The 13,609-nt window shown below is 38.3% G+C and overlaps 1 protein-coding gene across 1 annotated transcript in view; it reads left to right on the top strand.

Moving 5' to 3' along the window:
- The window catches only part of LRP1B (LDL receptor related protein 1B), a 500,403-nt gene that overhangs the window by 16,586 nt on the left and 470,208 nt on the right, over positions 1–13,609 (top strand). The window contains 2 exon segments of the mRNA XM_072419083.1: positions 4,620–4,877; positions 8,155–8,317. Of these exon segments, the coding sequence (XP_072275184.1) occupies positions 4,620–4,877; positions 8,155–8,317 (421 nt within the window).

Raw genomic sequence — 13,609 nt, 5'->3', positions numbered from 1 at the left:
TGAACAGAATAAAGTTCAATCACTGAGAACTGAAAGCTAATTGCCAAGCAAAGCTTATTCCCTAGCCATTTTTTCTTTCCAGTCTCTAGACCCCATTAGCAGCTTTTGGAGGACTTTTTATACTCCCCCAAGGCTGTTGTCTATATCCCTCCCTGGACAGCTGACAGCAGACTTGGGCGAATAAAGGAGATGAAATTTTGGACTCCATGCAACCATGGACTAAGCATTTTTGACATTTACAATACAAGAAAAACACCTACACGCTCATTCAGTTTTCATTGAAATAAGGAGGGTACCCGTGGTATCCACTTATACTTAGCTATCTTATAGAACATGCAAGAAGCCCTGAAAACTCATAGCCTTCTAATACAAATACACCAACTTCAGCTTGGGAGCTGTAACTTTGTGCTGTCCTTTTGCACCTACCATGCCTCAAAATTAGTCCATCAATGTGGACCAACATTGATGCTAAAAGGCATGCCAAGTGCCAACCCCCTAGCTAAAATTAGTCTTTGCAGATTAGAGGGCCGTAGATTCTGGAGTTCCATAGATATTTCTCCAAGTAAAATAGAGAGCCTCACTAGAGAGAGCCCAACTACAGGATTTACAATAAATGCACAAAAATTTGAAGTCCAAAGTTCCATTGAAATACTGGCAATTACATATACTAGTATATGTACTAAATAAACTAGTAATTTCACTGGAAAATCAAGTAAGGTCACTTCTCCTACTCTGAATTGCTGTTATTCACTGTAAACCACATGTAGAGAAAGTAAGTACTGTGCATTCCCTCATTCCATTCCTTCAAAGGAGAAATACGTGGTTTAATATGTGTCAAAAAATGTAAGGGACCAGCCACCTATTGTATATTGCCTTTGGGTTCTATGCAGCTGATATTTTGCCATTACTGAGTTTCCACGCCTCATTCTACACTCACCTCCACCTGGAGGTGTCTATTTTGTTAAAAAAAAATGGCTTTTCTTCCTCTTCTCAGACTGTTCTTCCTAATGACTGGCAAGTAAATATTTAAGAAGCGGTGGAAAAAGTGATGGACGCACAGAATAAATGAATCACAAGCAGGGAGGTTCTTGTATTCTTATCCAAAGGTACAGCTTTCTTCCCAGCAAGGAGTAGGATGCATAGCAACGGCATCACCTGGAAAAAAAAGCTTTTGGAGGCAGTGCAATAAACATTTCTACATGTTCTTTATACCCCTGAATATCTTTAATTTTCGATATGTGTGTATGTGGCTTTAAGACAAGGTCTTGCTAATTTTGGCTATGGATAAATTAGAAACAGAAGTCATAGGTTACAACAGTGCTCCATGGTGGAATAATAGGACACATACCGGTACAGCCTGTTCTGTCGCTGTGATGTAGTTCTTGTTAAAACAAACAGCCATAAAACAAACAAATCCCTCTAAGTGTTCTGAATCGAATATATCCCTGGAACCTTTGTGGTCTCTGAACCTCTAAGCTTTTCTTTGACCTAACAGCCATGAGGAAAACATAAAAGATGTCTCCCCTGGCACCTAATGCACACAAGACAACAGAGGGTTTTATAAGTGCTGCCACCTTGAAATAGTTCAAAGTCCCCTCCGGTGCCTGGACATAATACATACAGAGTAAGTTCTTGGCAAGGTTAGTTACCAGCTAGTAAATAGCAACAGTTTTGCTTTAGAAGTCAGGAAAGCAAATTACAATAATTACCTGGTTATGTCGGAAACATTCATAATTCACAGGATGATACAACTTTCTAATTAGGAGGTTAGATACACAATACAAAGGGGACCTGTCAGAAGAAAATATGCTTTGTTTAACTTGTTTAGGAAACTATAGGTTCCAGGGTTGTCATCCGAATTTAGGCACCTACTAAAAGTCTAATCTAAAGAAATAGATGCAAATTGGGTATATAGATACATCACTAATTGCAGTAAATAGAGAAATGTAGATCTTGGCTTCAGATCCCTGCAAACAGCTGCTTGCATGTATGTACCTTGGCAAGTGTTTTTGAAAATGCAGCATTAAGCATTATGTAATTATTTTCACATTGAATAATGCAACGCCTTTAATTAAAATAAGTGTTATGCAAGACCCCATGTTAACAGTAAATTGTGGCTTTAATAAATTTTGCTTCCCACAATTTATTTTTCTGTTCAGTTATGTTTGTGATCCCTTCACCTCTAGTGCAATACACATTTAGGAAGGTAACACAAAAAGGTATTACTGGAGTTTGGCAGCGATTTGTCTTCTCATTGGAATATGATTCTGAGATTTTCCTTAAGGTCTACCATTTAGGACCAGATAAAGTCAGAACTCGAAAAAAAATCCCTGGTGATCCAGACATATGTCACCAAACTTCCCTCTGGTGGGCTCCTGATGCCTTAAAAAAATGCCCTTGTCCCTTAAAAGCTATGCATTCCGATGGGCCCTCCTTCTCACTTCTTCTGGTGGGCCCCAGGTTCTTGTTGTAAATGTGCCCATTCATACCACCATGCTGTTTGCTGCAACATATGCTGCCTTGCGATGCAATAAATGAGTTGAAATCCACAGCAACAACAGAAAAAGAGAAAATCGAACTATAAAAGACACCATGTATCATTCAGTCCTGCGTTGCAGCACAGATATGTTTCGGGGATACATTGAGGTGCCATTATCAATAATTGTTGTGGTAACCCCAGAATGGTGGATGGACCTGGATATACATAGGATGGCTAAAAAGCCTATTTTCCCCAAATATTTTTGATTACACCAGTCATTCTTCTCCAGCTTACTTGCAGTCAATTTTTTACTACATACACTTGCTCTAGGGACAGCCGTGTGCTATTGTTTAGAGCAGGTTACTAGATGGTGGCTACAACAGAACATCTCTGAATACAAACCGAAAGGGTGGCAGCACACCAACACAACTTAGAGCTGGAGATATAGTGTTGCCACTCTTTTCATGCCGTGTTTATGAGAAAAACATGTAAGATGAACCATAGCAAAGCATGGAGGCTGCCATAACTGAACTCTCCTTCAGAAAATGCCATTTTCTGATTCATCTGACCGATCTTCTGGTTCAATATTTTAGCCAAGTATTTTGACTTTTACTCCTTTTAACATTTATCTATGGGTTGTAATGAAGATGACATTGGAAATTGCATAGGTTTTATTTTCAATATATGGTGAGCACACCATGACAATCAACCCTTGTACATATATTTTTATAAATGAATGTACTAATGATACAACCATGAAAAATACATTTGGGAATATCTCAATTATTACTTTTATGGTAGCAACAGGTTCTTCAAATAACTGGGGTAATATGGCTTATGTTAATGCCCCTATTATAGCTGTCTTATTATTCCAACCCCCTATAGTTACTGATCATAAACTGTTCTATACATAAAATCTATATTCATGGGTAATTAAAAAATTTGTGTGAAACGCATCAGACAAAGATGGACTGGGGGAGGGGGAGGTATATTTTTGAATCGACATCTTGCATTTTAAAACAACTGTTTAACTGTAAATTACAGTATTTTACCTTTCATACCTGTCACCTGATCATAGCCTAACTGCTTTGTTTAAAATGTTCTTTATAAAACTCACAAGTCTAAAGTCTAGACTAGACTAGAGTCTAAAGGAACATTCACAACCTAAAAAAAGGAAGTTACTTATCTCCTCCCATCTGCTTTTAGAGTTTTCAATTAAAGTAGAACTAAATCTGTGCTACTCACCTATCTGTGTTATATCACATGGCACTGTCGTCTTCCTTCTTTTCTTCTCTCTCTATATGAACTATCCTGATTGGCCATGCTGGGGTGATGTAAATTATTTTATTCTTGGTGCATGCATGGGAAGCATACACATCTGAACAAACTTTGACAGCTGGACAGGGTTCAGTTAGGTAAGAATGTTTATTGAAGAAGGGACATCTCCTTTTCCTTGCAATAAACACCTGCCTGATCATGTATTTTTCTTCATCACGCCAGTATTTTGAGTGTCCTCTATACTGAATGTTTTTTTTGTAAAATAAACTGATAATATGGTAAATTAAATAATTTACCTTTAAAAAATAATAAACTACTATAATTTGGATATCCGAAAACTGCATAGAGCATTGTCAAGTTAACTGGAGCATGCTGCCGTTGCTAATTTGTTCTGGGTATCTTGGTCAAAGAGTTAGGCTACATCACAGTTAAGCATCAAACTAGGTTGGGTTTTCACAAACCCCTATATGGCAGAGCAGGGAACCTGATTTGCTCTGTTTTCATTGACTTGCACTTAAAAATCTTGTCCCTCCTAAGACTATGATTGAACAGTAAAGTAAAAGTAGCAAATTGAAAACTTATCTTTCAATTTTTCTGCTCTCTCTTCAGCGTGTTCCTCATACTCCAGCACACCTGATTGGCTGATAACAAGTCAAATGTAAATACTTATGCTGCTTTTAAATAATGATTGATTATAGAATACAGAGCTGAACTAATTTCCCTTTTACACCTGCTTGGCTTGGAGTGCAACATTAGGCAGAAGCAATATCTTTAGCTCATTCTTGCTTTCTTCTGGGATGTGATATGCAGATTGACATTGCTCTCAAATTAATACTTATGATTGCATTATGTTTAATTCCAGAGCCCGCTGACAGGCCTTCAGTTCTTTTGATTGCAAACTCTGAAACAATTGAAGTGCTGGATCTTAATGGGGGCAAAGCGCCCACCAGGAGCCCTATGAATGCAAATGGAATTCAAACGCTGGATTTTCTTTATGATGAGAACACCGTCTGTTGGATTGAATCCAGGAAGTCTTCATATCAGCTGAAATGCCACAAGATAACTAAGACGTGGACATTTACAGAAGGAAGAACAATTTACATATCTCAGCATTTACACAGTAAGTAGATTGTGTTCTAATATTTATTTGGAGGTTGTGTATGGAGATCTTTGTCTGAAGCACCCTTGCCACTTTGGTATATACATTGCATTTTTTATGGTGCACATTATTACCTACTTATGTTCTGTAGAAACCAAAACAGACTTATGTGATTACTTTCTAAGATTGGATGCTGCCTATTAGAGCTGTCTAATGTACTCCAATTCCTGAGCTGGTGTGGCATCTTATACATAGTAGAAAGATGAGAGCACCTAGACATTGGGATCAGTCCAGATCCTTGATGAGTGAGGATTTCTCCATAACCTTTAAATGTATTGGTCATAAATTCTTATTAGACCCCTTTATTGGGACAAATACCCAACAAGCAGCAAGAGAGGTAGATAATGCACAGATGCACAAAATGAACGGAGTTGGAGAAGGGAGATGCTTGCACTGCAGGTGCTCAGTTCTGGATGGATCTCCAGCAAGGAAAACATCTCACTCCAAATCTCAGGAGATTCGAATTAATATATATATTTGCTATTCTAACTCTGGGCTCCTTCCCCAGTTCCCTGCCACTTCTCTAAAGGGGCCTAAGCCAAAAAAAATGGGAAAATATACCGATGGTCCTGTATATATGTGCAAGTAGGAAATTCCTCCACCATACTTTTTTTTCTTACATGAATTCTTAAGTACTTCTTTACAGTTTATTAAGATGTTAATTCTTTTCTGATGAATGTGTGTGTGTGTGTGGGGGGGGGGGGGGGTGGATCACCTGGATCACCTAGAGCAAACACAGATCCATAAATAGGATATAGACTAAGAATCCCAGGGCGGCCACAGCTCTGTCATCATGAATAGTGTATGGGATTAAAAAAATAAGTCCTGCCATAGAGAACTGCTTAAATGGATCATCAAACCTGCTAAATTAAATTGTTAAGATAAAATGTTAACATATATTATAAGCTTTTAGTTCAGAAAAAAAAAATCAAAGAATTGTTAAAACTGTCAGTGACAGTATTTCTCCTCCGAGGTTGAAGGTAGAGATGGTCGACACAGTAGGGGTTTGTGATCTGATAAAAGGGTGGTACGGCTGTAGAATTATGTCCCTGGGGAGGCACAATTAGAACTGGCAAAGTCTTGCAGGATTAAGTGGTTGTGCCGTGTCATTTGACTGTATGTATTTGATGATTTCTTTACTAATAACACATTATGCTTTTTCGTTGAGGATCAATGGTGAAAGGCATTCTTGCGCTCCACAAAGGGGAATAAAAAAATGTCTTTTTTGATTTATAATCTCAGCAGATTTATGAGACGCGTTTACAAAAGATTGTAATCGTTGTGTACCTCCATAAATCTTGTTTTATTGTGCGGTTCAGATGCCAGGCTTGAGGGACGCCATTATAATTTTATAATCGTTTGGCAACGGGCTAAGAATTCACTTACATAGAAATTAGGCTCATAATGGTTGTCTTTTGTTTGCCTTTGTGTTTTGCATGGGTCCTGGCAGGAAAAAAGCCATCTACATGTGTAAAATGTTTTCAGTGCAAAAATCCAAAATAGGCAAAACAAAAAAAAAATGGCATCTAAACATTGCAAGCTGGGAGCCCAGAGGTCGGCTGGAAACAGGATTTTATTTTGTAATTGTCTGGTCTTTGGCGGGTGTTGCGTGCCAATAAAGATAATTTAGTAGTGAATGAAAACAAGCAAAAACAGAAGAGGCAAAAAGGAGCTAAAAAAAATGAAGAGAGTTTTAAGCAGACAAAACAGCAGCTTCTGTTGCAATACTTACTAACAATCTAGAGTTGTCTTCTGTAGTATTTTTTATCTACTATTTTCTACTACAAGATGTCCCCAGTCTTCTGGGTTCTGGGCAATTTTATTTAATCTACTTCTTCCAAGCAAGTCCAAGTTACAGCCAGGGAACAGACACCATCTACTCCACACTTCAAAAGATAATTGACAACTAAAGCCATGAAAGCTTCTCTAACTTACTGTAGGTTAGTTGAAAGAGTAACCAATCTCAGGTGAGGCCCAGCAGCCAAATGGTGAAATTTGAGCCCTTAATGTTTTATTCTAAGGATAAAAATTTGGAAATTTCCAGCAAAGGGGGAGTCAGCCATGGGTCTTTGAGAAGTGAACATACCTTACTGGCCACAAGCCAGGGCTTTGCCTGAGACCTGAGTAAGAATCTAATCTAAGGATAAAAATTTGGAAATTCCAAGCAAAGGTTAAGTCAGCCATGGGTCTTTGAGAAGAGAACTTACCTTACCCGCCACAAGCCGGGGCTTTGCCTGAGACCTGAGTAGGAATCACCCATCAGAAAAAGGACTACTGATTGCTACTAAAAGACAGGATCCTGGAATTGTACTTGGATAGTGGTGCTATCAAGGGTGGGCCACCCTCAGTAAAGTGGGGAAACCAATGGACAGCCAAGGGTCCTGAGAAGGACTACATGGAGGGACTGATTGAGGTCCACAGTAGTGTTGGTCGAATAGCTAACTATTCGATTCGACAGCTATTCGGCCGAATATAGCAAAAAAATTCGGGTGGTCGAATTCGAATCCCATTAAAGTCAATGGGAGAAAAATTCGGGTTTGTTTCAGCACTGTGTAGAGCTTCTACAGCCTCCAAACAGATGTAAAGAGATACATTGTAAAAGGATACATAAAAAGATACAAAATAAAAAGATACATAACACTATTCCATACCCCTGTGCTTCACATGAAGATTAAAGTGCACCTGTCAAATCAATTTTAGGCTAAAGCTAGGTACACACTTCCAATAATTATTGTTAGAAAATGAACGATTACGACCGATCAACGAACAGCCATATTCGGGTCGAATATAGGGACAACCCGAATTCGAACATCAACACTAGTCCACAGAAAGCCTTGAGAGGAAGGAAGATGAACAATGAAGGCTGTTAGAAGATTAGGCCTGGGAATACTTACCCCTCCTGGTCATGAGTTATGTAGCTTTGGGACTTCCTACACCAAAACTCTTTTTCCTTTTTTCTTTGAAAAACTAAAGAAAAACTAGACATAAACTCAATATGATAAAACCTATTTACAGATTGAGCCTGTGTGTAGGTATTGTCTCACTAGAAGAGAGAACCTGCAAAAGTTTAGCTGCTCTCATGGGGGTGAATGCTACATTTTTATTAGCAAGTGGAAATTATACTGCAAAATCAATGACCCTGCTACTCCCTGAATGTAACATGAGAAAAAGCAAAAACACCCTGTCTAAACATTTACCTTAATTTCCATCACTTTTCTCTTTTTTTTCTTTCTTTTAGATGTTCAGCAAATGGTCATTGACTGGATTACTGGAAATTTTTACTTTGTGGATCATGGTAATGACAGCATTTTTACATGTAACCACAATGGGACTGTGTGCATCACTTTGGTGGACCTTGATCTCCATAATCCGAAAGCGATTGCATTGGACCCAATAGCAGGGTAAGTGGGATTTTGATATGTTTTTGTTCTCAGCTAGTGGTCAGAAAAGGTTTTAGAGAAAGTAAGGAACAGATATTTTGCACCATGGGGCTGTGATCTGTACTGAGTATTTTAGGATACTCAAAATTATCGAAAGCGTACTTTTGTTAATGGGGGATGGAGTGGGGAGGCATGTTGCAATATATTGCAATATCTATATAATATTCATCCTTCTTCTCCTATCAGTGACTTTGCCTAAGCTGAGATAATGTTATTTGTTTGCAGGCATGAGGAAACTAGTCTCCACTCCCCTAGTGATGAAATTGTAACATTGTAACTTTTCAGAGGCCACAGCAGGGGCTTATCTGTGTTAGGGCGCTTTCATACCCATAGTGGAAAATCCTGAAGTTGACCACTCTCTGGTGCACAGCAAACTGGTGCCATGCTCCTGGGAGTGGCAAACCACACCATAATCAAGGTAACAGGTAAGCAAGCCAAATGCCATTGCCACCACAGCCGCATCTATGTGCTCAAAATGGGTTCAAATCGCTCCTGGCAAAGTTCATGGGGACCAAAGTTGATCTTGTGGCAGAATGCTGTGGCTCATGGGTTTTTTAAATGACCTTCGAAAACACAAACAAGATTTACATGATTATGTCACCTCCGAGGCAGCATTGGAGGTGTACACAGGGACAGAAGCTCCTCCAATCTCTACCTATGTGAGTTTGATTCAGTCCAGGGTTTTTTTAGGGCTAATATCAAGAGGATATTTTTAAAACATTTTGACTGATTGCACTGAATTCTGTATTTTCTTGGTATTCAATAATGGGGACCTCTGACCTGGACCTAGATGGAGGTACCAATAAGTTCTAAAGGTGTTAAGCTGAAGGTAGAACAAATATAAGCCATTTTAATACTATCAATTTTTAAAACTATCAAATGCACTCCATCTAATATCCAAATATTAACTGTAAATTTGTAAATTGTACGGGAAGATTCTGATTTGGGTACTCTTCTGCAAGATTGCATTCCTGGGTACAGTGATCTTTTTTATAACAGACATATTGGTATACATATTCTGTGTCATTCAAAGTTAGAGATGTTGTCTGTACCCATTTCTAAATTTCACCCTGCCCCAGATATAGTGTCCGAAAATGTACATATTCACTAGGGTAAAGAAAGTCAATATGCAGATGGGATTTAGTCAACTATATGCTCTATTCAGTCTTGTTCTGCGTATGCCACCCTGAGTTATACCCTTCATACATGTACTGACCACTGCCATACCTTCTGCACTCTTCTCCTATACATAATACCCACTATCTGCACTCCTTTACTATAAATAATGCCCACTTTTATACCCTCTAAACACTTTCCTGTACAGATTGCCTACTGTTGTACCATTTAAATGTGTTTCCTGTATGTTCTCCCCTTTGTATGACCCCTGCACTCTTCTTCTGCACATTCTGTTTACCATATACCCTCTGTATTACTCTCATGCTTATACTGTCCACCACTATTTCTTCTTCTCTGCTCCATGTGCAGCCTACTCTCCATATTCCTTTCCTGCAAATTCTGTCCTCTTTCATACCCTGTCCATTCCTCACCTGCACATCCTTAAATGCACTTTTAACACATTTGGATTATTCTCCTGCACATACTGGGTGTCATACCCTCCACACTCCTACCCAGCATATACTGGCTGCCTTACCAACCTTTAGTTTGGCTAAAGTGTGCAAATAAAGCACAAATATCATCGTCAAATTAAAAAGGAAATCACTATGCATTGTATTTAATATATTTCATACTGCAATACAGTTTTAGAACTCTTTGCAAGCAAGGAAATAATGAGTAATCTCCCTTTAAATGCAAGAGACAAGACATAATATTGTAATGTAATCATGACAGCTATTTTCTGACGCTATCATTCAGTAGGAAGATAGTCATTTACAAACTCATATCCCATTTAAAACCTCGATTGGAATAATGTAAAAATATTTATGGAAGAAACAGCTTGTCACCCATATGTGGACTTTTGTCAGTCTCAGCTTCCCCTGATTGATATTAAAATGCGTCACGGCGATGGGTTTAAGGATGACAAGAACAGCTTGGAAACACAACTTTGCAGAGAAAGTTCTATCCATAATCCTTGAATGAAGCCATATTGCTGAATGTAACAGATGGCCGCCCTGACTCCATGTGACTACAGTCATTTCTCAAACTAAAAAGTAAAGTGCACGTCTTTCTTTTCATGTTCATATATGATCTGTTATTATGACGTTAAGGCTGTTTGTATTTAAAGAGCAGTTCCAGGCAACAACTGAAAGCAACCACTGAGCTACTAATGGTTTATAGCAAACACTGCAGCTACACAAACAAATGGAAAACTCAATCAGTGCAAATAATTCTAACTTTTTTTCAGATTGCAATTTACAGGGTAAAGGAAGTAGCATTTACTGCTATTTAGCTTTGCTTTATGTATCACTATTCATCTTCTAACATTAAAAGCAAATCTAAATATAATTGGTAGCCATGATTAGCTTCTTACCCCAAATGTTACCCAAGAACAGTCCACTAATAATTTTGAGGAATGTGTCCAAGGTACATTCTCTGCACGTCAACATTCTTCAATTGAAAACCCATTGCAGCAGACCTAAGTGCTTCGATGGGAGGCCCCAGGTATGTGGCACCTTTCCCATTGGCTGGAAGTTGTTGGTGCTGGGCATCATTACCACCAAAACACTGAAAATGAATGACTGGCTTGCATGTCTTCAATGTGGATTGTAGCTCATTGCAAAAACCTTTTACAAGTTACAATTAAATACCTTTAATAGTTTAAACCCCTGGATTCCCTTCCTCAAACACTGATTTTATCTGCATTGAGAACTGACTGTTGAACATATAGTAAATCCTTTTGAGTTGTCTGTGTTTATTGGCTTAGTGGCTTGTACTCTCACCTTGGCCTGGATAGTGTCTCCAAGGAGTTAGAATATACTTTCTTTGCTTGCCTGGGTATTCTGGTTTTCTTCCACATTCCCAAATTATATAGTTAGGTAAATTGGCTTCTGCTCAAAAAATTGGCCTTGGGATGTGCTTATGACAAACATCAATGGTAGGGACATTATACTGGGATTCCCTTGTAAGGCACCATTGGGGATAAGACTATGAACTGCTGCATAAAATATTGGCGCTATATAAATAGATAGCAGTATATTTGATATGGTGCTTCATCGCTCTTCAGTCATTCGTGGAGACCCCCGTGAAAGATTGTTAGCATGTGCAATACATCTGTTCAAACCTATAGAAAGAAGCAATATAACTAGATCCAGTGCCAATACTCTATACATCTTTTATGAGCCATTTATGCTGCACTCTCATTATGCGTTTCAAAGTTTTATTTTCAATGTTTGCTATAGCATGCCATAAAACAATCCACAATTCTATGTTTCAGCTGCTACATCCCCAATCATTCTAGTACATAAATTATTAGACACTAAATTTAGTTATGTGGAAACAGTAACGGATGATAAGCAATGGCAGATTGATGGACATTCTGTGTCAGATGGGCATGGCTTGGCACACATTAGGCACAAAAAATGCTGATGGACACAGAATGGCAGACAGGATTAGACAGACATACCTGGGAGACTTATCAGGCATAAATGGCTTTAGGAAAGGTCATGTCAAAGTGGGATGATTTTGAACAAGTGATTGTATTATAGTAAGTGCTTGGTGGGTCTTGATTTAATGGTGGTCAATGCCAAGTTTCGTCTCAGGCTGTGTTAAGAGAACTTGTTGCACGATATTTACAGAAAGTATTATGATGGAGATAACCAATAAAACTAGCCAATTTTGGGCAAGATATCAAATTCTGTTTTGGGAACAATAAAAAGCACATTCTCACTGTCCGTGCATTTTCTTTGGAGCCCCTACATTTTCACTTATAGGGATATTTAGAGTAATGATGCCTAAATGAAAACTCTCAATTACCCACATCCTCAATAAATTCCAACCCAATACTCAGCTTAAGCATATACCTAAAATATGATTGTGTTCTGAATACCTTCCATGCTCTAACGAAAACCAGTTACTCAACCCTGAATGGCAATGGTATAATCTCCAGTTAAAGTGTGAATGTTGGCTTGCAAATGAAATACTGCAGTGTGAACCTGTTGGAAACACATAATTCTGTTGAGCCAGTTTTCTAACGCAGATTTTTTAGTTGGGTCCTGACCCTTATTTCCTCCACTGAAGTCAAAGCAATACAGTTTTTTCAAGGCTTTGATCCAAATAAAAGTTTACTGCTAAAGCAGGAATGTTATGTTATCTGTCAACCTGTCCTTTGATTTTCTTACCTTGACCGTGTTTATTCCAAAAATCATATTTTAAAAAGTAACAATGCTCTGATGATCTCTAAGTTATAGAGTCTGCATACAGTCAAAGTTGTTTACAGAAGGTGATCAAAAAGGTGATCAGAATCTTTGTTAATGCAAAGATCTTTCTGTTTAAGCACTCCTGATGAGGACAGGTGTGCACCTCAGTGTGAGCTGAAATAATTAGGAATGACAAGAAGAAGGTCATAGCCCCTAGATGATGGTGACACAAGCTCCTAAACAAAATATACAGTCGATGGTAACTATGTACACATACTTATTTGAAATCTTGTAAGGCATAAGAAATCAGCTCACTGTTTCCTCACTTCCATTTAGAAAGCACCATGCATCCCTCATCCTGTATCCGTCCAGATTATAACTGAAGCTTTATAAACTCTCTCAGCGTTTGTTCCAGTTGTTTTATTCTACTTTTTTCTTTGTCAAAGAAGAGGAAAAGCGCCTTTCATGACAAGAGACTTTTATGAGACAATTAGGTTGCAGCTTTTCATAAGCAGATGACTGAATGCTCAATTTATGCATATTCCAAACTGAACATTCATTTTAAGAATTGATGCCTTCCAGTCTGAGATTTCATTATTTTCTCCAATGTCCTACTCTGTTACTGTAAAATAAATGTTCATGAAAAACAATGTACTGCTTTTACACATTTAAATCCACTGTATTGCATTCAATACAGTTATTTTGCAGTGAATGCAATACAAACGGATTTGAATTTCTTGCCCTGCCCTGAACTGAACGTCCCCACGCATCCACGTCACCGGGAACTCAATGAAGAGTCAATGAAGAGTAATCTGATCCCTTATTGGCTAGTGGCCTCATCCCCTTAATCCATATTGGTTTAGTTATAGTTAATAATCTAATCTATCAATTTTTTTTTGTAAATAATCAGAGAGCTTTCCCTTCCTTCCCTACAAAGCAT

The sequence above is a fragment of the Pyxicephalus adspersus genome, chromosome 7 (assembly GCF_032062135.1).
Source record: "Pyxicephalus adspersus chromosome 7, UCB_Pads_2.0, whole genome shotgun sequence".
Taxonomy (NCBI): domain Eukaryota; kingdom Metazoa; phylum Chordata; class Amphibia; order Anura; family Pyxicephalidae; genus Pyxicephalus; species Pyxicephalus adspersus.
The sequence above is the reverse complement of the archived record's forward strand: the minus strand, read 5'-3'. Positions and strand labels throughout refer to the sequence as shown.